The sequence below is a fragment of the Dipodomys spectabilis genome, unplaced genomic scaffold (assembly GCF_019054845.1).
Source record: "Dipodomys spectabilis isolate Male_0828 unplaced genomic scaffold, ASM1905484v1 ptg000783l, whole genome shotgun sequence".
In the NCBI taxonomy this organism is placed as follows: Eukaryota; Metazoa; Chordata; class Mammalia; order Rodentia; family Heteromyidae; genus Dipodomys; species Dipodomys spectabilis.
In genome coordinates, this window is record NW_024871460.1 from 29,653,607 (window position 1) to 29,679,803 (window position 26,197).

Sequence of the window (26,197 nt, forward strand, 5' to 3'; positions counted from 1 at the left end):
AGAAGTCAATAAACATTTTTCTGATTCATATATAATTCTAAATATTTCAGTTTTACAAAGCATTAATGCTACATCTCACTAAGTTAAAAGTTTGGGTTAAAAATATTGTGAGTGATTGAAAACGTTTAGTATTTCAAATGTTCAAGATGTTTTAAAATTAGGTTTCATTTAGTGTAAAAATTTCAAAACCTACCTGGACTGAACTGCTTGATAGATTCAACTAATTCTTTGTCTTAATTAGAAAGTGAAAGCCAAAATTAGATTTTGATATTTATGCTGATGTTTTCCCTTTGAACATGTCATCATAATTTCTCCTTTTATTAGAAGTTTAACAGATATCATATGACTATAATAATCTTATGCTAGAAGTTTTATACTAGAAGTTTTACACTGGAAATTTTGCAGATATACTTCCATGAACAGTAATGCGTGAGGAAAAATAACTTAGAAAGGAATGAGACATGTTTTATGTTTCTTTTTAGAAGATGATGCTACAGGAATTGAAAATCTTTTTCTAAAAAGAGTTTCAAAAACACAAGGATAATCAATGCTAAAACATCATAGTGTTGCACTCTCAAAAGGGCTACCTTAGAATCATGCGAAAGTATGACCTTATGGAAAATTATTTGATAGAAGTTCTGCTTGTTTAAATACAAGATTTAAAGCCTACAATTATAATAATAATATCATAATCTATCATATCTAATGATATATAGGTCTTAGGAAGCAATATCTCCAATTAGGATTTAGTTGTCCAAAATTATTTATTTGAAACTTTTTGGCTCAATGAAAATGGTTGCTCTGAAAGGTTTTAATCTTTGATAATGATACAAAACCACAGAATAAAGGAAAATAGAGTAATATAAATCGAAATTTTACTTATACAAACCAAATGTATTAGGAAAAATTAAAAATAAATAATTAGGAAAATGTCCAGAAATGGAGATATCTGGACATTATAGCATTTAGCATTATATAGACCATGATAGCATTTAAAATTTAAAAGTGCAGAAAGAAAAAGACAAGAACAAAAACCTTAATAGTCCAAGTTGAAGCTTCTTATAAGCTTGTGCCTTTATTAATCAATGAGAATATTCTTGAGATTCCTGGGAATGCTTGGCCACTCATGAGTCCATCTACCAAAGCCTGGAACAATTCCATTATGAAACAAAGATTTGTTTAAGGTAATATCCTAGAAAGGAAAGATTAATAAAAATAATTAGTCCTATCATCATTACACTTTAAAATGCATAGTAGCCTTGCCAATGTGCATTCTCCAAAAAGCCTATTGAAAACCATAACAAATCTTAGGTATTCTAAGGGTAGATTTTCAACTAAACAAAATCTATAGAAAATATGACTTCTCTATCATTTTAAGACAATTATTTGAATGTTAATATCAAAATGCTTATCAAATGAAGCTAATTTTATGTTTACAAACGAAGTACATAAAGACAAATTATAATACAACTCTGGATTTATAAGACGTGTTACTCATAGTGAGAAGATAAATTCAGAAATACAAATTTAATAACTTTACAAGAATAGAAATTTTATAGGTATAGTTTGTTATTATTAAGCGTTAATTATTTGATGTCCCTCATTGGGATCTCCCTTTTGGAGATCTGCCTTTTGGAGATCTCAAAGAGGAGATCCCTTAGAATGCTCTGGCCCATTGATGAGAAAAGTGGCCCTATCACTTGCTTTGGTTAAAATTGAGAAAAGACCTGAGATATATCTTGCTTAATCTTCAACACTTTGGAATGTTCCCTGCTCTTTTGCAGTGAAATAATGCTCCAGTCTGATCTGATGTAGACAAGCAGTCAGTCTAACTGGGAGAAGAATGAGCAGTGAATTTTTCCTGTTCAGTTTCATTAAGTTCTGGCTCATTTGTACAATGGAAAGAATAACCTGAAAAAATACATTAATTTATAAAAACATATCTGACTCCATACTTGATTTTATTTATATCAGCTTTCCTTTCAATAAACAGAGAATTAAATAAAACCATAAGCAATAAGTGAATTTATAAACAAGAAAATAAACAGATTTGTGTTGCATGACAATGATGTTCTGTTTAAGTCTTAGAAAAACCCTGTATGATGGGGATGTTTTTATTGCACTTCAGATGAGGACACTATGGCAATTTTTAATAAAAAATCTCCAGCTGGCTCCCTTACCTGACACAAAATTTATATTATAATATTACTAAATAAATATAATCATTTAGATTTCAATATTTGGAACAGAAATATTTTATAACTGTTAAAATAATAGGTACACAATTCAATTATGAAATCAATAATATATAATAAATAAAATAAATATTGCTTCTATTGTTTCTTATTTTTAGCTTAATTCTTCACCCTTGTGCAGTTTGTTCACTAAATTCTTATGTCACATTTTTTAGAAAGATTAATGTAGTTCCCCCCATTCTCCACTACTAATATTACAATTATATAGTAACATGGCTATTTCCCATTGAAGTGGTTCCCATTACAAAGTTCCCATTGAATATTTACATTAATATTAATTAAAAACAAACAGAAACAACAAGTCTCTTTAGTACATACTTTAAAATAGAAATCTAAATTATTTACATTTCTTTTGTATTAATTTTCTTACAAACACTCAAAAAAGCAGCATTAATAAATAGATTTTCAATTAAGAGGACTGTGATATTACATAAATTATATCTTTTTCATTGGAATATGAAAATATGCATCATGCAGAGCCAGTATTTCCAGAAACTAAAAATTCCCAGAATAGGGCTATGAGATGTGATCTTTCGCATCCTTCAGATCCATACTGGTGAAGCTTAGATTTAAATCCATCCAATCTGTTCATATTACCTTAAAACAGATGCTAGAAATATAATTCTGTTAAGTAGATAAAACAGTTCACAGAACTCCATTTTAATAGCTGAAGTTTAAACAGTATATGAAATAACAGAATTTCAAAGAAACATTAATAAAGAGAATGAGATTCATGGATTTAGAGACAGATACCAAAAAAACACTCATGTGAAGGAGTTAATTGCACACTTATTATTATTCTTTCATTATAAACAATCAAAAATTGCTGGGGATAGTTTACAATAAAAGATAAAAGCAAGGAACATCCATAAAACCAAGTGAAAGGAAAGTTCACAGGACCCAGGAAAACAATATAAAAATATTACTTAAGTGATAAGGACTCAAATGATTTTTCTTTCTTGCTATTGTTTCTAACATATTTATAAGATGATTTCTTTGTTGCTTTGTATGTCCATCCCCCATGGTATAACCCCTGTTTTTACTGTATTTGATGTTGGTATAATTTGGGGAGGGGAAAGGAAAATCAAATTGTTTAAATAGGGATACAGAGGGGTTACAATTACATGAGAAAGGAAATGAGTACATTTCTTATCAAACATTGTAGCCTCCTCCTTTGTTTCCCCTTACCATCCCTGCCCTTCCATCTCCCTCCCCCACCCGCCCACCCACCTCATCCCCCTCCGCCACAGTTGAAAAGTTTGTTTTTTGACATCATGTCTTGTACATCTCATTGTTGCAATGAGTCCACCTGTATCCCTATTTTCTTGATCCATTCATCTGCTGAGGCGCATCTGGGTCGGTTCCGTATCTTAGCTATGGTAAATAATGCTGCAATGAACATGGTTGTTCTGATAGCTTTAGTATGGCCTACTTTGAGGTTAATGGGTGTAGAGGAGCACTGAGGGACAGAAGTTAATGGTCTAGGAAATTTATTTAACAGGATCCTAGCAGAAAACTTCCCAAACATGCAAAAAGATAAGCCCATTCAAATACAAAAAGTTTTTAGAACCCCAAATAGACAAGACCAGAATAGGACATCCCATCATCACATTGGAATCCACACAGGACCAATTCAGACCAAGGAAAGGATCCTTAAAGCTGTCAAGGGAAAAGATCAATCACCTATAAAGGGAAACCAATCAGAATAACTTCAGATTTCTCAACAGAGACAATGAAAGCAAGAAGAGCCTAGAATGATTTATGCCACACCTAAAGACAAACAGCTATCAACCAAAAATTCTGTACACAGCAATTGGAACAAAAAGCAAGATCTTTCTACCTTCTACCTTCAATAGACACACCTTGCCCACAAGACAAACATTTTCTGAAAGTTAAAGGCTGGAATAAAATCTACCAAGCAAATGGCCCCCCCATAAACATGTGGGATTTGCAATCCTAAAATCAGATAAAATAGACTTAATATTAGCAACAAGAGATAGAGAAGGTCATTACATACTAATTAAAGGATCTCTCCTTCAGAAGAATATTACAATTCTAGATATCTATTCACCAAATTATGGAGCACCCAAATTTATCCAAGAAGCACTACTTTCCCTAAAATCTCACATAGATCCAAAGACTTTAATGGTTGGGGACTTTAACACATCATTATCCCCACTGAATAGATCAACCCAGCAAAAACTCAACAGAAAAACTTTGGATCTAAACAACTGCATAGATCAACTAGACTTCACAGACATCTACTGAATATTGCACCTAGTAGCAATAGACATTCTTCTCAGCAGCACATGAAATATTCTCCAAAATAAACCACATTTTCAGTCACAAAGCAAGTTAATTCAAATTCAGAATCATTGAAATTATGCCCTGCATTCTCTCAGATCACCAGGAAATAAAATTAGAATTTAACACCAAAAGCCACCAAAGAAAATCTTGTAACACATGGAGGATGAACAACACACTGTGGAACCACCAGTGGGTCATAGAAGAGATTAGAAAGGAAATTCAAATGATCATGGTATTTAACAAAAATAAACACACAAACAACATGCTCCTCTAGGACACAGCAAAGGCACTACTCAGGGGCAAGTTTATAGCTCTGAGTTCCGACATCAACAAATTGGAGAGATCTCAAACCAACAATTTAATGAGGAACCTGAAGCTCCTTAAAAAAGACCAAAAAGCTTAACTCCAATCCAGTAGACTGAAACAAAGAATTAAAATTAAATCAGAATTAAACGAATTAAGAGTCCAAAAAATTATAGAAAGAATCAACAAAACGAAGAGTTGGTTCTTCAAAAAAATTAACAGAATTGACAGACCCTTAGCAAATCTTATTAAAAAAGAACACACCCAAATAAACAAACTCAGAGATGAGAATGGTAACATCACAACAGAAACAACCAAGATTCAGAACATTATAAGGGGATACTTCTCAAATCTTTAGGCTAATAAGCTTGAAAATCGAGAAGAAAATTTCTAGCAAATATTGACATGCCCAAACTAAACCAAGATGATTTAAAAACTTAACAGATCCATATCAAGCATTGAAGTAGAAACATCAATAAGAGACCTCCACACAAGAAAAGCCCAGGACCAGATCGAATTACACCTGAATTCTACAAGGCCTTCTAAGCAGAACTCACACCAATTCTCCTCCAACTCTTCAATGAAATTGAAATTGAAAGTTCACTACCAAACTCTTTCTGTGAAACCATCATAACCCTCATCCCAAAACCAGACAGGCACTCATCAAAGAAAGAGATATATATAATAATTTCTTTGATGAACAGTAATGCAAAACTTCTCAACAAAATTTTGACCAATCGACTTCAACATCTCATCAAAAAAATAATATACAATGATCAAGCAGGACTCATTTCAGGGATACAAAGCTGGTTTAATATATCAAAATCAATTAATGTAATTCATCACATCAACAAGAACACAGATAAGAACCACATGATTATCCCAATAGATGCAGAAAAAGCATTTGACAAGATCCAGCATCCCTTTATGATGAAAGCTCTGGAGAAACTAGGAATCCATGGAGCATCCTCAACATAATAAAGGCTGTGTATGACAAACCTACAGACAGTATTATACTTAATGGCGAAAAACTAAAGCAATTTCCTCTAAATTCAGGAATGTGAAAAGGATGTCTACTCTCTCCACTTCTCTTCAGTTTAGCATTAGAATGCCTAGCAAATACAATAAGACAAGATACAAATGTAAAGGGGATTCTAATAGGGAAAGATGAAGTAAAACTCTCCCACTTCGAGGATGACATGATCTTGTATTCAGAGCACCCATGGACTCCATTCACAAGTTACTTGGGCTGATTCAAAACTTTGGCAAAGTAGCAGGATACAAAATTAACCTTCAAAAATTAATGGTTTTTCTGTATACCAATAAAAGAAAAAGCAGCTGAAATCAGGAAAGCAACTCTTTTTGTAATAGCCCTACAAAATATAAAATACCTAGGAGTTAATTAAAGAAGTGAAGGATCTCTATGATGAAAAGTTTAAAAACCTGAAAAGGGAAATTAAACCAGAATGAAGTACGTAGTAAAATCTGCGATGCTCCTGGATTGGGAGGTTTAACATCATGAAAATGGCAATACTGCCAAAGGCTATCGACAAACTCAATATCCCAACTTCATCCTTCAAGGAAATAGAAGAAGCAACCCAAAAATTCATATGGAACAAAAAAAGACCCCAAATAGAAAAAGCAACCCTTAACAGAATGAACAGTGTTAGAGGAATATCAATACCAAACTTCAAACTCTACTACAAAGCCGTAGTAATCAAAACAGCTTGATACTGGCACAAGAACGGACTCGAGGATTAATGGATTCTCTTATCTGCAATAACGAGTACATGTCTAGGATGATCAGAAAAGGTCAGAAGCTATGTAAATATGACCATATAAGATGATTGTAAGCGAAATGAACCCCAAGATAGGGACACCAGAGGCTTTATCTGTCTTGCTGTCCTTTTTAATGTACTTACTATATACTATGTGATTTTTGTGTTTGTTTCTTTGTATGTTCTTCCCCCATGGTATAACCTCTGTTGTCACTGTATAGGATTTTGGTATCCTCCATCTTTTATATACATTTTTCTATTTTGGGGAGGGGAACGGAAATAACAAAATGCTGAAATAAGGATACAGGATGACCCATTGTAACAACGAGATGTACAAGACACTGTGTTGAAAACACACTTTACAACTTTGGGAGGGGGAGGAAGAAGTTGGGGAAGTGGGGAGCAAACAATATAGAGGGGGAAAAAGGAGGGAGTAACAATGCTTGATAGGAAATGTACTCATTACCTTATTCATGTAACTGTAACCCCTTTGTACAGTATCTTCACAATAAAATATATATTGCAGGGAATGGGTGGAGCTAGAACAAATCCTATTATTTGAGGTAAGCTAAGCTCAGAGAGACAAATGATGCATGTTGTCTCATATGCAGAAATTAGATCGAAAATACACTGAGATAATGAAGTATGCAGGATTCTAGATAACCACACACAGTAAGACCACAAGAGGATCCTCTTAGGAGGGAAACACAAAGGCACAATGTATAAGTGCCTCTTCATATTTTATATAGAATAATACTAAAAAGAACTCCAATATATGGAAACAAGAGACCTCTTATTTTTCCTTTCTTTTTCAGTTTTTATTTTTTGATGATTCTGTCTTTTTTACCTTTTGTATGGTATATTCAAGTGCTCATTTTCAGAAAGTTGGGAAGAGAGCATAGAACTCAAGAAGAAAGGGTTTAAAGTCCAGCAGCAGAGCTCACTGGACACTGAAGAAAGTGAACTATACAACTCATAGGTGGAGATGGGAGGGCAGGATTGGGAGAGAATGAGGGAACCGAGACACTATAGGAAAGAAATTGTAGTCATTACCTATCTCATGTAATTGTAATCGCTCTGTACATCACTTCTATAAGAACAATAATGTACATTAATATAAATTATTCTACTCCACAATTTCACTTTATACCCTTAGAGAAAATTGAATATTCAGTTCTGTATAAGAATGTTATTTTTCTCTATTTCTCTAGATAGTAAATATCCTCCCAAGAAAGTCCAAATAATAAACAAATGTTTCTAAGAGGATGATATTAACCTTCAATTTACTGTTTTTTATTCTTATTAATTTGCTTCATTGAACTTATTGGTTACACATTTTTGAAAAAGACGTTATCTTTGATAACCAAAACTTTTCTTAAGGAGAATCAAATTTAGGTTCTGTTGATTTACTGTTGATATTACCTAGACTTAGAATGTAGAGATTTTCTATTTCTTCAGTTATGTCATTGAGTTCTAACAGTTGAAGGCAGAAAAAGCAGAAACATGGAAATATATATTTGGATTTGGAATAGAGTCTAAAATATTTTATTACTTCACTTCACTCCTCTCTTCCTCTGTTGTAAAATACAGATAATTTTTTATCCTTTTTTATCCTTTTAAATTGCAAAGTTCAGTGGTATTTAGTGCATCTCCATTATTGTGTAATCATCACTACCACCCATCTCCAGAATGCTTTCATTATTCCAAATTTAATTTATTAATTTATAACTTCCCCTGACTCTCCCTCAAATCTCAGGTAAGCACTATTATACCTTCTGTAACTGGGAATCTGAGATCTCTTTTAAGAAAACTCATATTTGACCTACTTTTTTTGACTTACTGCACTTGCGTAAGATCGTCAGAATTCAACCAATTTTCTCTTCTAGTATTTTTTCCTAGCTGGAACGTAAGAATATATTTGGTGACAAAGTTTTTTAAAAACATGGAATTAATACTTTTAGTGGACAGTATATTCAGGCAAATTCAAGCATGTGTTTTTTGTTTGAGGGAGAGAGTGTCTGGGGAACAGACAAGGAAGCTGTGGAAGTTGACATCATAGCTCTTGTATTTCCCTTGATGTGCCAGAATATTAAGTTGAACACTTTTCAGCACTTCTTCATTTGTGGTTCACACTGGGAATTGAAAATTATATACTTAATGCTTCGTTTGAAAATGAACAAAAGCTTCATAACAGCCTCGTTGCCTATCTTTCTGTTTCAACTCAAAGAAATCAGCATGTTTTTCTATTAGAAACCTAGTCATGAAAATCATTTAGGAACATGTCATTGTTAAAAAAAAAAAACCCATGCCATGGCAGTGAGGACAAAGAATGCCAAGTTAAACACAAAGATAAAAGCTATGCCCATATTACTACGCAATTAGACACATCGCATTGTGAATTGTTTGAGTCCTTGATGACAGAAATCGGTCCACTGAACAATTCATTCTCAGGATTTAGCTCTCTCCTAAAACTACATTCACATTTCCCAGTAGATTATATCTTTCTCTCTTTTTTCCAAGTCTTGAGGCTTGTATTTAGGGTCTGAATGCTGTCCCTGAGCTTTTGGCTCAAAGATATATAGTGCTCTACCACTTGAGCCACAACTCCACTTCTCATTGTTTTTGTGGTTCACTGGAGATAAAAGTTTTGTCAACTTTCCTGCCTTTGCTGGCCTCAAACCAGGATCCTCAGATTTCAGCCTCCTGAGTAGCTAGGATTACAAGCATAGGATACCAGGTATTTGGCTGATGATGTCTTTTTAACCAAAGCAGCAGATGAGGCTTCATTTTCAGGAAACCAGTACAAATACAAGGACTAATTTCAACTGTAGTACAACAAGGTAGTCTTTGGATTTGAATTCTCAAATGTCACACTAAATTCATTTAACCAAATACAAATCAGATGACAAATTGTTTTATTCAAATAAAAATTAAATAGTTTACTTAGAAGCTTCATTTATTTTTTGATCTTTGAAACACATGAGTCAAATTCATCAATAGATGAAAATATTCAAGTGAAAATGAAAGCAACATGAACACACCCATAATATTTTTATAGCAATAAAAACACATGCACCAATATTTCCTGCAATGAATTTTCTTTAATAAATACTAGTTTGCTTTTAATATTTCTTATATGAATAAAAGTTATTACAAATTATTGGAAGTTGAAACTACCCATCAGAGAATCTTTGGGTTCAAAGTCCAGTCTATATATGACATGACTTCACTAAGCAAGGACAGCTTATCTTGTCAGTTTTGTTGTCTATATGAGTACCTTGTTACACCATGAGTATGAGCTCAAAAAAGACTTTTAACTATAGAAGTGTGTTGATGATATTTTGTGAACCCACTTGCTTGTTCTGATATATAAGAATTTATTGTGAGCCTAAAGGGTAGATTCCATGGCTACTTTTCCTTGGGTTATATGTCTTGTGTTTTAAATTACAAACTGTGTCTATACAGAGAATTGATTGATTGTCTGGCTTGACTTTCTCCATGCCATATGTAATATACAACAGTCTTGAATACTTAAATATAAAATAAACAACCAGAATAATGCATCAACAAATCTAATAAATTGTATGAAACATTTTGTTCCTTTTTTAATAACAGGAAACAATGAGACTTAAAAATTGTAAACAGATCCAAATATGCATCTGTTTCTATATCAGTTCTGTGCTTGTTATTGAATATGTATCTACAAATAAAAACATGTTCTTTAAAGAGCTCAAATTTCCACAGTCCAAAGAACACAAATAAAAGTGTCAGCTATTTCAAATCTAACATAATGCTGTCAAAAAGATGAAAGTGATTTACAAAGAAAAGATGGCTTAATTAATTAACCATTCATCCTTGAATCTGTATCTATACCTTCAAATAAAATGCTATACAGTTTCATGAATGAATAGTTAATATTTCTTTCCAGAACAATCTCAGTAGATAGAATAAACAAACTTTATGGCTAAAATCAATAGTTGTTTTAATAGGCAAGGAAAAGACCTTCACTTTTCAATAACACATTCTACTTCAGTCATGAAGAGTAGCCCGGGGCGTCAGGTCAATTAATATAATACTTTGGTACACAGAAACTTAGGCATAACAAATGAAATTTAATTTAGTAGTCTCATGTTAATCATTGAAGGTCTAGAAGAGAGCAACAACATAATTAAAGAAAAAGAAAATAGGATTTATGAGTGAGACTGAGAGAGCTAGTGAAATATAGCCTTGAGTAGAGACAGCTGAAAGATATTTAATTCCATTTTTCTAACTCTTGAAGTGAATAAACAAAGGAATTATGTTAGAGCTAATGCCGAGTGTGAATGCAAATATAAGCATATGTCATTCGTCAAAAATATTTGTGTTGCTGGAACATTTAGGCATTTTATATTTATTTTCTTTTTGTCTATAGAATTATGTGCTTCTGGCTGTGGATTTAGAGAAGAGAAATAGCTCACATTGGCTATAACATTAGTGAGTGAAATTTTTATTTGTTTCCTTTGTGAATATTATTATGGGAAACAGCTGGATTTTTGTTCAAACAATGAACCAAAAATGACGGCAAACAGACAATCAATGGAAGTCAGGGTCAATAATTTGGGAATATTTAATAATGTCAACTAGATACTATGATTTGTTGTTAGATTAGGTTTCTAATTTGGTTGAAGAATCAGGGAAACCCAAAGAAAATAATAAAACTTATCTGGACACCAGCGGTTCATACCTATCATCATATCTACTTGGGAGGCTGAAATCTGAGGATGGCAGTTCAAAGCTAGCCAAGTAAGGAAAATCCATGAGACTCTTGCCTCTAATTAACCACCAGAAACCTAGAAGTAGCTCAAAGTGGTAAAGCACTAGCCTTGAACAAAAAAGCTCAAGGACAGTGCCCAGGCCCTGAGTGCAAGCCCCATGAATGACAAAAATGTAAATAAATAATAACTGGATGTTTGATTATTTAGGCTAGTTTACAATACCAAAGAGATTGACTAGAGTCAGGACATCTGGTGGAAATCTGCCTGGTACATACCATCTACATAAATAAAATAATAGGTATGAAGCATTAAAACAAAAATTATTCACTAGAAAAGTTAATTTATGAGAACCACCCTGAATCCAGGAATGTGTTATGAACAGTACTGTGACCAATATGTCCCTCCAACTTTTGACCTTTTAGTTAATTGCCATTAATGTTAAATAGCCATCTACCCCTCTCTTCTGATTTCCTTCCCCCTTATCAGTTGCAGTAAAATGGTTCCTATGTCCTTATCACTTTCTTTGTCTTCTGGCAAATTTAACATAAAAATTACAGTGTTCTGTGCCACATGGGTTAATTTGCCTAAATGCATAATTTCACAAGCTACGAGAAACCAAAGGATATACTCATAATATGACTGAAACTATTTTATACAACTATTTTAAGATAATTATATTTTGAAATATAAAAAACAGATTCAGTTCACCTGAAGGTCTTCCTAAAAATAAATTAGTTTCTCTTTAAGTCTTTAGCCCACTTATTTATTGGGCAGTTGTTTCTTTGAGGATTTGTTGTTGGCGGATTCAATTTTTTGAGTTCCAGGTATATGAGACCCTTGTCCTGTTTTAGGGCCAGTGAAGATCTTCTCCCAATCCGTGGGTTTTCTATTGATCTTGCTAGCTATGTCCTTTGCCATGCAGAAACTCTGCATTTCATGCAATACCATTTGTCCAACCTTTCTTTGATTTGTTGTGTTTCTGGGTCTCTATTAAGAAATTTTCGGCCTGTGCCAAGGAGACCTAGGGTTTCTCCTATTCCATCCTGTAATGTTTTCAGAGTGTCTGCTTTGACTCCGAGGTCTTTGATCCATTTGGAGTTGATTCTGGTGCAGGGTGATATATAAGGATCTAGTTTTAGTTTTCTACAAGTGTTTAACCAATTTTGCCAGCACCATTTACTGAAGAGGCTATCTTTCTTCCTATTTTATTAGCTCCCTTATCGAAGATTAGATGGCTATAGGTCTGTGGGTTCATTTCTGGGTTTTCAATTCTATTCCATTGCTCCTGAGGTCTGTTCTTGTGCCAGTACCAAGCTGTTTTGATTACTATCACTTTGTAGTAGAGTTTGAAATTTGGTATTGATATTCCTCCAGCACTGTTCTTTTTGTTAAGGATCATTTTTGCTATTCAGGGTCTTTTATTGTTCATATGAATTTTTGGTTTACTTCTTCTATTTCCTTGAAGAATGAGGTTGGAATATGGATAAATATCACATTGAATTTGTAGATAGCCTTGGGAAGTATTGCCATTTTCACGATGTTAATCCTTCCAATCCAGGAGCATGGGAGGTTTTGCCACTTTCTAGGAAATGGAAAGACTTGGAAAAAATTATATTAAGTGAAGTAAGCCAGGCCCAAAAAACATAGGTCCCATGGTTTCCTTTATTTACAATAACTAGTATATGTCTGAGACAAGCAGAAAAGGTCAGATAAGTTGAAGCTAGGTGAAATGAACCCCAAGACAAGGATTCAAATGTTTTTTGTTCTTTCTTGCAATTGTTTCTAACATATTTATAAGATGAGCTTTTTGTTGCTTTGTATGTCCCTTCCCCACGGTATAACCCCTGCTTTCACTGTATTTGATGTTGGTGTAATTTGTGGAGGGGAAGGGAAAAAACAAATTGTTTAAATACAGGTGGACCCATTGCAACAATGAGATGTACAAGGCATTATATTAAAAAATGAACTTTATAATTTTGGTGGGGGGGGAGGGTGGGGGGGCATGGGAAGAGATGGGAAAGGGAAACAAAGGATGCTTGATAGTACTCATTACCTTGCCCATGTAATTGTAACCCCTCTGTATGGTATTTTCACAATAAATACATTAATAAATTAATAAATAAAAATAAAAATAAATAAATTAGTGACATAGGCTGTAGAATTTGAAATTGGCTATGAGGGGGCTGTGTCTAATTCAAAATATTGAAAATCCTATAAATCAAGATTTTACAGTGAGAGATGGGATAGGAATTTGTTAAATACTGACAAGCACGCTGCTATGTACAATTGTGTCTCTTCCCCCATCCTCCACATATAATTTTTGCTCCAGTTTGTGGGAACCAATAAAAAAATGGCTGCAGAGGACTTACATTGATTTAAAACAGACTAGAAGGCATGAACATGGAAACTCACAAGTACCTGTTAATGCACAGTGTCTATAAGCTACAAAGTATGAGATGCTTACTCTCACAAAATGTTTTTCTAAATGTCTACGTGCTCCAGTATTCCTGAAGGGCATAGTACCGGAAGAAAAGAAATCAAAATTGACTTTCATGACAATTGATTGTCAGTAAGTACAACAGACTTTCCACTAGAACTAATCATTGCATGACAGGAAACAGGACATCCTTAACAAATGTTTCACTGGCATGCAAACCTAGACAGTTGACAAATCATCTATTATTTAGGACATGAGGTAAGAACAACAATCTTCATGTGCAACATTGTGAATAATTTTGTATAAAATGCTTCCATAAGCATGATAAATTTGAGAGTTTGCTATATCCAGCCAGGAGCTTCTACGTTAAGTAATATCACTATGTTTGACAGCAAGGTATCATTTGAGAAACAGGAAGAGGTTTGAGTTTGCAGATGTATCAGGGAGCCTCCTCCCCTAAAGATTTGGGACTCACCTCAACCATGTTATTGCATATGTATTTTGGGTCACTTGAGCAACAAAAGCTCTACCAGTTTATGCATGTAATTCTTTCAACATTATTTTGAATTTGGTGGGGTCTCCCTTTTTGAAATTATATTCTACTAGTAAAAGAGATGAGTAAGCAGTTATAAGTAGAAGTGCTTCAAACAAAAGAGAAAATAGATTTTAGAAAACTGAAAGGTGTTAAGTTTTAGTAGGGCAAGAGAGATTTGAAAGGTACAAAATTACCACAATACTGCATGTAACTAAAATACTATGATTCCCAATTTTAAGGAAAATGGGAAAACATTAAAGTGTTTTATATATTTCATTTGGTGCAGAGGAGTAAAGAAATGATCAGATTTTATTTTATAATCATTTTTGAAAGAAAAATGCTCCCTCTATTTTTAAAGTATTCATTTATATATGTAAATGTATATATAAGTATATTACCCTTCATATTTTAGTAAACCATTATGTTTGGAATGACTGAAGTCCTTGAGAGCTAAAACAGAGATCAGAGATTGACAATAATTAGAATAAGTACAAAAGAATTACCTAAGAAACTTAGAAATGTATCAAGGCAAGAGCAATCAGCATTCTGCCAAAGATCGCATCACTGCAGATGTGGCTGGAAAGGAATTTTCTCATGGGCATTAGTCCATTCTTTGTTTCACTAAGAAAATTATTTGGAAGATGATTCTGACACTCCTTACTAAATAGACCCGTTTCCCTAGTTTTCTCATTCATGCTTAAAATGCAATGAAAGAAAACTTTCAATGTGCTGGTGGCTCAAGCCTGTAATCCCATCTAGTCAGGAGGCTGAGATCTGAAGATTGAAGTCTAAAGCAGGCCTGGGTAAGAAAGTCTGCGAGACTCTTCTCCAACTAACCACCAGAAAACTGGAAATAGAGATGTGGCTCAAAGTGGTAGAGTGGTTAACCTTGAGCAAAAGAGCTCAGTGACATCACCCAGGCCCTGAGTCAGAACTCTACAACCAATAACAAAAAGGAAAGGAAAGGAGGGAAGGAAGGAAAAGAATGAAGGAAAGGAAAAAAGGAAGGAAGGAAAGGAAGAAAGGGAAGGAAGGAAAGGAAGGAAGGAAATAAAGAAAAAAAGAAAACTTATAGGCCTCAAATCATTGCTGTGTAGTGTTTACCCATGGTCCAGAACCAGAGCCCACAACTGAGTTACCTGAAAAACCATGATCCTTTCTTCCTTTCTTCTATTATTTGAGTAACCTTAGGACTATTGTTTCCAGGGCCTTGTCACTTGCTATGTTACTAACTTCTATATATTTAAAAAATGAAATATCCTTTTTTTAAAAAATTCTGCCTATATTTTTTCCTTTGTATAAACCACATATCAGTCTAAGTATCTGCCAGCAATAGAAAGGGTTGCTATTTAAAGGCAGAATGTTGTTGTAAATGTTCATGTCAAATTTCTTTTTTATTTTCTTCATATATTGAACATTGTTTCTCAGATATACCACGATATTCAAGTGATTTCTTTTTGTTCCTCAATAGATTTAAAGATGTAATATATGAGATCTTTGGGGATTTATAAACTCTGTGTATCTTAGGAGTATGGATTAGGTGATAATCAGGTTAATGGTAACAGTTATGGTAATTTTGGAAGCTGATATTTTCAAAATGCCAAATGTTTGGACTGGCACCACAAAAGTATGAAAATCACTGTTATTTTCTTCTACCATAGATATTACAAAATAATCATATTATCTCTTGACGGTCACATGTTAATAAATTTAAAAGTATCAGAAAGTTTTGAAGAACTTTTACCTGCAGTTGGATAAATTAGAGTTGCCTAATATAATTGGTTGTTATATTAGGAATCTATAATGCTTCATCAAGCTCATTCAATTCTCTAGTCCTTAATCTCCTCTTCCATAAGATAATAAAGCAGGATTTATACAAAAGGGAGAGAAATAAAACCCAACATACACTAAGTGCTTATCACACTGTAGACAGTATGTATTTGTCTGGATAAATTTCAGACACAAAAGCAATTATCAAATGGAGTTATTTTATATGTGTCTTAGAAGACTGTTAAGCATAGAGAAATTAAGGGTACATTTTTCTTTAAAATGTATTCATTATAATTATTTTATTTCTCTTCACATTCATGTTCCCTGAAGTTACTGTTTTAAAACAGTTGGCATTTTCTAGAAAGAAACACTGACTGTCTAGCATGTATATATCATTACTATGTGTCATATTATACCTTAAAATGTTTCCATTCTTTCTGTTGTTCTTTTTGTATATATTCATATTTGACATCTTCCTACAAAAAAGCAAAATATTAGATTGAACAAATCAGTATGTTGATACAATTTGTGGAGGGGAAGGGAAAAAATAAACTATTTAAATAGGGTTACAGGTGGACCTATTACAACATAACAAGACGTTATGTCGAAAAACGAACTTTACAACTTTGGCGGGGTGGAGGGTGGGGGTGGGGGGTGATAGTAGGGGGGTGTGGGAGTGAGGGGTGAAGAGGTGAAGGGATGGTATGGGGAAAAAAAGGAGGAGGCAACAATGCTTGATAAGAAATGTACTCACTATCTTGCCCATGTAATTGTAACCTCTCTGTATGGTGTTTTCACAATAAAAAACTTATTAAAATGTTTTTATTATTTTACTAGTCACATTGTATTTCAAACCACTAAATATATAATCAAAGCACACCTTGAACACAGAACTGCTGGAATACAGCAGCAGACCAGTTGAATACACACATAATAAAAAGTTGTGATTATAAGGAATACATTAGCTATGAACAGCAAACTTACTCCTCCAGAGACATCATCTCTGGAAATATAGTTTAATTTCTACTAATAGGGAACTCTCATTCATAAATAATTTAGTTACATTGCTATAAGATGAAATATAATCACATCTTCATAGTCTTTCTCAGCATTCACATTTTAATAAATACTACTTTTTAAAACAAAATAAGAGCACTAGGAAGGTGGCTCATTGATAGAGTGCTTGCCTTGCATGCATGAGACCCTGGGTTCAAGTCCTCAGCACCACATAAGCAGAAAAAGCCAGACGTGGCACTTTGGTTCAAGTGCTACAGTGCTAGCTTTGAGTTGAAGAGCTCAGGAAAAGCATCCATGCCAAGAGTTCGAGCCCCAGGACCGACCAAAAAAAATTAAAAATAAAACAAGGTAAGATGAAACAGAGAGGTAAAATTGGACTTTGCCCCCCATTTCTTTTTTCTTTTTTTGTCAGTCTTGGGCCTTCAATTCAAGGCCTGGGCACTGTCCCTGAGTTTCTTTTGCTCAAGGCTAGTACTCTACCACTTGAGACACAGACACAGAACCCCACCCCCCATCTTAAGTGAATATTTAAGCAACATGATTTCTACAGTTTCTATAACACTGTCAGCATTCTATTTTTTCTGTGAAGGTTACTCCTGCCATTCTTTTTCACATTCAAATCTAAATTATGGATACAGTAAGTAGATATCACCCTATATATGCTGAATAGATGTTTATATGAAAGATATATGAGTTTTAAAACAACTATCTTATTAGAAATCTCTCACAAGACCCTTATTACCATATATTTATAGCAACATTGCACCTTGTAGTTTACATCTTGTATTTTACATAAATATAAAAAGTTATTTTCTAAGTAAGAAAATATAGCATTACTTCATATTCCAACTATTAATATCTGAGTCTATGGCAGGACCTTATTTTCAATGAATAACTAATTAAAATTATTGAGAATGTTTTTCATACTTTTTCATAAATAATAAGGAAATAAAAGACACATATCATACAACAGCTTATCTCTCCACTTAATTTCAATCTTTCAAACAGTTTTCATTTGTCAATATGACTGGATTATAATGAGATTGTGAATAAAAATTAAACTAACAGAAAGTAAGTCATATGGGTTAAAAATTTTAGCAAGTATAAGTGAACATAAATACATTAAGTATGATTGAAACATTAGGTAATTCATAGGCACATAAGTATCTTACCTTATTTATGACTAGAGTTATTTTACTATTCAGAAAACATCAATTTACAATGACTCTTGGATGATAAATGTTGTATTAAGCTACATTTGTTTTTATTAGAAGACTTGAGATAGTTTGGCAATCTCTTTTGAAATCATGCCTGTAATATTCTCAGTGTGAAGCAAACTTTAGAATTAATTTTAGTGGTTATAGCTTTCTTGACATTATTATTCCTCATACATAGGTAATGTTCTGGATAAGTTCACATTGTAGAATAACTAATGACCCCATTCTCTTTTTGGCAGTCCAGTGAAAACATAAAACAGATGTTCAACATTAGCAGATGTCCAGGGTGACACACTAAGCATATGCAGGGAGTGGATGTCCTGGAGCCTCTCGTCTGAGGAACACTGACCAGTTCACCCAGGATTTCCATTTAGCCTCATTAGGTTTTGTAAGAGTAAGATTTCATTCATGGATTAGATAATGACACCCTCCCACGTCCTAAACTCCTGACTCTGCCAAAAGTGTTTTGCTCCAAATATGAGTAATGATTCACAAGAATTTTAAGACCATAATCACTTTTTCACATTTTCATATTATTTTAAAGTAAAATAACAGACTAACCATAGGGCTGTAATATTTTTTAAAGGTATCTGAACCATCAAAATAAATTCTTAAATTTAGCTATTTTAACCCTGATCCCCAAATGGCTTTTTTCAATATGCCTTTCAATATACATGAATATGATTATAACTTCTCCAGGTGGACTCTCCTTGCTTCATCCAACTGGGGTACCTGATATAATACCCTTTTTTTTATTCAAATTACATTTGTGAAGGTAAGAATCGCCTTATTCATATTCCAGTTTCTAGAGTAGTGGAAATGGTAGGTGCTCAGAAAATGTTTTTAACTATATAAAGGAGGAAAACAAAAAAAAATCATCTTTAAAAAAATGTTCCTTTTTTCCTATTCTAGGTAAAAGACACTTCTTTTTACCCAGTTTCCCCCTAACCTGAATTTGTTTGAAAAGCAATAAACATTCAACTGAATTAGGGCTTCACTCTAACTTGACTCTTTATAAACAATGCTGAAAATAACATTCTTTTTAATTGAAACACAGATTGTATGCAATTAAATTACATACTTTCTTAAGTTTTCTGTTCCATAAGATTTGAAAATTGTACTTACTTGCCATCACACAAACAGCATAAGGATACTTTGTCCTAAAAATTCCCTCATGAAAATGGAACCTAAAGTTACTAGACAGAGCCAGATAATCAAATTAAGAGCGAAATTAATGAGATAGAGAATAGGAAAATTATAAATAAAATTAATATAACAAAAAGCTAGTTCTTTGAAAAATAAATAAAGTTGATAGACATTTGGCAAGACTAATTAAGAAAAGAAGACAGGAAACCCAAATTAACAAGATCGGGGATGCCATGGGAAAAATCACAACAAATGCCCAAGACATCCAAACAATTATAAAGAACTATTTTCAAAAGTTATACTCTCTAAAGAAAGAATAACTAGCAGAAATGGATGCATTTTTAGAGAAATACAAGTTGCCCAAACTGAGCAAAGAAGAAGTAAATCACTTAAATAAGCCAATATCTTACGAGATACAGGAAGCAATCAGAAGTCTTCTAACAAGGAAAAGTCCAGGACCAGATGGATTCACAATGGAATTCTATAAGACCTTCAAAGAAGAATGAATACCCATACTCCTCAAGCTCTTCAGAGAAGTAGAATAGGAGGGATTTATCCAAAGCTCATTCTACGATGCCAATATCTCACTCATCCCCAAACCAGGCAAAGACCCAACAAAAAAAAAAAAAGAGAACTACAGACCAATCTCCTTGATGAACACAGATGCAAAGATCATTAACAAAATTCTAGCTATCAGAATCCAGAAACACATTAAAAAAATCATACACTACGACCAGGTAGGCTTCATCCCAGAGATGCAGGGATGATTTAACATACATAAATCAATAAATGTAATCCAACACATCAACAGATCCAAGGTCAAGAATCACATGATTATCTCCACAGATGCAGAAAAGGCTTTTGATAAGATACAACATTCATTCAAGTTAAAAGCTCTGGAGAAAACAGGAACATTCCTTAAAACAATAAAAGCCATATTTGACGGACCAATAGCCAATATTATACTTAATGGAGAAAAGCTACAACCAATTCTCCTAAAATCAGGAACAAGGCAAGGATGCCCATTGTCTCCACTTCTTTTCAATATAATCCTGGAACCTTTAGCCAGGGCAGTAAGGCAAGAAAAAGACATTAAAGGGATCCGCATAGGGAAAGAAGAAGTTAAACTATCCCTTTTTGCAGATTACATAATACTAAACCTTCATGCTCCCAAAAACTCCATCCCCAAACTCTGAGAAATTATAAATCACTTTGGCAAAGTAGCAGGATACAAAATCAACCAACAGAAAGCAGTCTCCTTCCAGTACACAGAAAATATACAAGCAGAGAGGGAAATAAAGAAAGCAACCCCATTCACAATAACTCCCCCCAAAATAAAATATTTAGGAATTAACCTAACCAAAGATGTAAAAGAACTATTTAATAAAAATTATAAAAACTTAAAGAAAGAAATTACAGAAGACATCAGGAAATGGAAAGACCTTCCATCCTCTTGGATAGGCAGACTTAATATAGTGAAAATGTCAATACTGCCAAAATTAATACACAAATTCAATGCAATTCCCATTAAAATCCCAATGATGTACTTTTCTGAAATACAGAAAACATTCCAAAAATTCATATGGAATAACAAAAGACCTAGAATAGCCAAAACAATTCTAGACAACATGGGAGGGATCTAGATGCTGGACTTCAAACCCTCCTATAGAACTATAATATCAAAGACAGCATGGTACTGTCACAAAAACAGACCAGAGGACCAATGAAATAGCATAGAAGATCCAGAAATAAAACCACATGCCTACAGTCAGCTGATATTTGACCAAGGAGCCAAAGACATACAGTGGAAGAAACACAGCCTCCTCAACTACTGGTGCTGGGAAAACTGGGTGGCCACATGCAGAAAACTAAAAGTGGACCTTAGCCTGTCACCATGCACCAACATCAACTCAAAATGGATTAAAGACCTTAACATCAAACCTGAATCTCTGAAACTACTTCAGGACAGAGTAGGAGAGACACTTGAACTTATAGGCACAGGCAGGAACTTCCTGAACAGAGTCCCAGGGTCACAACAAAGTGGAGAGAGATTCGACAAATGGGACTACCTTAAAAAAATGTTTCTGCACAGCTAAAGCTATAGCAACCAAGCTAAAAAGACAAGCAACTAATTGGGAAAAAAATATTTACCAGCAATATATCAGACAAGGGGTTAATATCCAGTATATGCAGAGAACTCAAGAAACTAATCCCTCCCAAACCTAACAAACCAATTACTAAGTGGGCAAAGGAACTAAAGAGAGACTTCTCAGAAGAAGAGATTAAAAATGGCAAAGAAACACATGAGGAAATGTTCACCATCCCTGGTTGTAAAGGAAATGCAAATAAAGACAACCCTGAGTTACCACCTTACACCAGTCAGAATGGCCCACATCCTAAAATCAGCTAACAACAAATGCTGGAGGGGATGCAGAGAAAGGGGAACCCTATTACACTGCTGGTGGGAATGTACACTTACACAACCACTTTGGAAAGCAGTCTGGAGGGTCCTCAGAAAGCTAAATATTGACCTCCCTTATGAACCAGTCATACCACTTCTAGGCATCTATCCTGAACAACAGGAACCAGTATACAAGGACACATGCACTCCATGTTTATTGCAGCACTGTTCACAATAGCCATGATATGGAACCAACACAGGTGTCCCACCACAGATGAATGGATACAAAAATTGTGGTATCTATACACAATGGAATATTATGCAGCCATTAGAAATGACAAAATAATGGCATTTGCAGGGAAATGGATGGAGCTAGAAGAAATCATGTGGAGTGAGGTAAGCCAAGAGCAAAGAGATAAATGGTACATGGTCTCCCTGATAAGTAGATGTTAAATCCAAAATGTAAGGTGATATGACAAACTTAACAAGACTTAAGAAACAAAGGACTTCCACTCATCTGGTTGAATCACTACTAAATAACCCCCTGCTGCTGATCACATATATTGTATATATGTGCACACCAGAGGGAAACCAGGAGGACAATAAAGAACTAGAGAGAATCAGTGGAAAACATACAACAGCAAGGACCCATCAGTTACACTAGACATTGATCCAAATGAACTAAGCAACTCAATGGCAGCGATGGGAGGGAGGGAACAAGCGGTAAACAGGGAATAGCTGATGCTATGCAAAACAAAAAAATGTACATACCACCCAATGTGGAAGAAATAACTGTATTGCAAAGCTCATAGAACTCATAAATGTTATAAACCATGATAGACAATTTACCTCATGAAAGTTAGAATGTGTTTATGATTTTAACGAAGCATCACTATCCCACAATACTGTGAAATTTGGGAAATTATGTAATCACTTAATCACAATAAAGAATTTGAAAGAAAGAAAGAAAGAAAAAAAGAAAATTCCCTCATGACTTTTTTCGACCTAACTTCTCTCTGGAGTGATCACTTACTGATTTCTATCACTGTGAGTTAGTTTGGACTATTTTACTAAATTAAATCCTATGATAGGTCTCTTTGGGTTTCTAATTTTGCATAATATTCGCCCATGTTTTTCCATGTATCTGTTTACTTTGTAGGTGAGGACTAGTCCATTGTACTAATGAACAATATTCTGTTGATTTATTTTCCTATTGAAGAGCTTAATAGTTTTTTTTTTAATGATAAGAATACAATATGTGAGATAAGCCACTCAAAGTATGAAATGTTTATTTTGTTGATCGTTTCAGTGTATGGGTCTTAGGCCTGGTTGCTGCTAGTCCTATGGCAAGGCAGAATATTGTGATAGGTAATAATGACAGAGAAGGACTACTCATTTTAAGTTTGGCTTGCAAGCAAAGAGAGAGGAAGGTTCCAGAGTCCTATTACCCTTCATAAGGGCTCACCACAGTGACCTAATTTCCTCCTACTTATGAACAATGCCATAGACAGATGGCTAAGCCTTTAGTTCATTGACCATATAGGGCCGTTTGAGATCATAGCAATGGATATTTGTGATTTTTATTTCCTCCAGATTTAGAATACTACAAGGGTTGGTTTTTTTTTCTTTTAAAGCAATGCACTGACTATTCCTATAAAAAATATTGATGATTCATTGCTGTAAGCTGCAAGGTTGAATTAAAGTTATATCTCAACACAGAAAAAAAATTTCCAAAGAAAGTTAAATGAAAAGAATGAGGGTAAAGATACAAATGTGTAATTTAACAGATGGATTTCAAGCTTTATTTTATATGTGCCTTAAGGAGGTAACAGAGCAATTAATGAGCCCTAATAATATGAGGTGACCATCTTCCCCTGTCAATATTAGCTTCATGAATTCCTATCCTTCCATTTTTATTCTTGCTACTTCCATTAAAGTCTTACTGGCATTTTTTCTCCTCCTTGAACTTGACAATACAATAAGCACACTTATTTTTTTGTTCTTGTTTGTTTCTGGAACACTCTTTCCTAAAAATAAATTTTTGGTTCATTCCCTTCATTCCTTCAGGTGTTTTCTGGAATGTCAGTATGTCTACTGAGCTCTCCAGTTGTGAATTTAAATAATAACCCATTTATGTATTTTTATCAGACTATGTTACATTTTATCTGCACAATCCTAAACAAAATAAATGGCTTAACTTTCCTCATAAAAGTCCCAAATTTAATAGTATATTTATGAAGCTATCTCAAGAATAAAAGAAAATAAACTGATACTTAGCAGAAAACTAAAATATGGGAAAGAAAATTAGGATATGTTTAGACAATTTGTCAGAACAAGCAATGATACAATCAAGTGATGTTTGAAGGTGTTGATATTTATTCAAGTAGACCAGCATTCCAATAAGAGATGAAAATAAGACATTTTAACACATAAAAACAATAAGCAATGCAAACTCTCTTAAAGATCCAAAATCAGAAATGTTGAAAGACTTGAGAATAAAGAATGGTAAGGCAATGAGATGTACAAGTCGTTATGTGGAAAAATGAACTTTACAACTTTGGTGGAGGGGAGAACTGGGTGGGGGGATGGGGGGAGGATGGGAAGGGATGGGAAGGGGAAACAAAGGAGGGAGGAGGCTACAATGCAAGATCATGTATTCATTATCTTGCCCATGTAATTGTAACCCCTCTGTACAGTATTTTCATAATAAAAAATCCTATCAATTATTATAAATGTGATTTTGAAACATTTAAATTGAAAACTAAAAATTATTGCTATGAAAATAAATGTAGGAGTGGAGAAATTGATAGTATCCTGCTCTATTTTTCATATATGATTTATGAATGTTCGAGGTAAAATGACGGTTAAAACTTCCATTTAAATTAATAGATTTAATATGAATATTAAATTTATGCACAATAGTCTATATTTCTAAATACATTTTCTGTTGGGAAGTGGATATAAATATCTGAGCATCAAATAATATATTTCTTGTGATTCCTGTATATGTATATTTCCACTAAAAAGAAGATATATGTTCAATATATTTAATTTATCATCTGTATGGTTCATCCTTTGAACGTCTAAGCTATAATTCCTATAAGAACTATATTCCTAAAGAAGCTATATAAAAGGGATGTATAAAGAATAATTTTCACCCCCAAACTATTTAAAAGTTTTTCTTAGTTATTGAAAAAAATTAATATATACTTTTTTGCCAATATAATATAGACACATCGTACCTCAAAAGTTTTATAAACAACAGTACATGATATAAAAATTAAAATTCTTATTTCTAACTTCGTCCAGCCACACTCTCACTGTATATAACCACTGACAGACATTAAAAAGTTCAACAAGAAAATTGAATGTTTAATAACATAGACATAAGTTTCCAAAGATTTGTTTTCAAATGAATTACTTTTAAGGACATCAAAAAGATTTCGAGAAAGACTAATGTAATTTTGTAGTTTCAAGAAAGGAAATTAAATCATTTCAATGATAATTCATATGGGAGAACATTTATTAGTGGATTATGACCTTTTAAAATTCTGCAACACACAACTAACACACAAATGCATTACTTGAAATAAAATTTTGAATGCACTTGGAAGAATGTTCTGCTTGAACCTTGCTCATCCTAAATAAAACATTATTCAAATTTTACTACAAAATGGCATTCAAAAGTTTATGAAAAAGCAAGTCTTTATTATATAAAACATCAAAGATTGTCCATTTGACTATGACAGTCACCACATCACTCACCTTAGTAGAACTTAGAGATATAAAAAGAAAGATCCTGCTTTTACACTTTAGTAAGTTAAATTAGAACCACACATATCAAATTTAGTAAACACATTACATTTAGTAAATTATATTAGAACAAAAGTTAATTAGAAATAAAGAAATAGAATCAAAGTATATCCAAGGGACGAAGGCAAGATAGTGCAGGAGAGAGAAATCAGAGGTATCACTGCAGGTGTGGGACCAGGAAGGTGGAAGTGCTGAAGGCACTCAGCATGACTTCAGAAAGGAAGTTCCACTTGGACAGGAATTAAGTATGAACTTACAAGGGTGGAAGTAAAGAATAAGAATCTAGGCAAAGGCACACATGTGTGAAATAGGATGATAGGTTGGGAGATTTTAAGCAACTAAGAAACAGTAAAGAACAGAAGATAGCTTGGGAAAAGTTGACAGTCTGCAACATGGATAGGCTTTGCCTCACTAATTCACTTGAACTTTATTTAACCTGTAAGAATTAGATATCAGTTGATAAG

General features: G+C 33.6%; 1 protein-coding gene across 1 annotated transcript in view; it reads right to left on the minus strand.

Moving 5' to 3' along the window:
• Nucleotides 1-1,078: 1,078 nt before the first annotated feature.
• Cnbd1 (cyclic nucleotide binding domain containing 1) overlaps nt 1,079-26,197 on the minus strand; it is a gene marked incomplete at its 5' end in the record, with an annotated part of 128,316 nt that continues 103,197 nt past the window's right edge. The window contains 2 exons of the mRNA XM_042672980.1: nt 1,079-1,192; nt 16,556-16,615. Of these exons, the coding sequence (XP_042528914.1) occupies nt 1,079-1,192; nt 16,556-16,615 (174 nt within the window). The remainder of the gene's footprint in view (nt 1,193-16,555; nt 16,616-26,197) is intronic.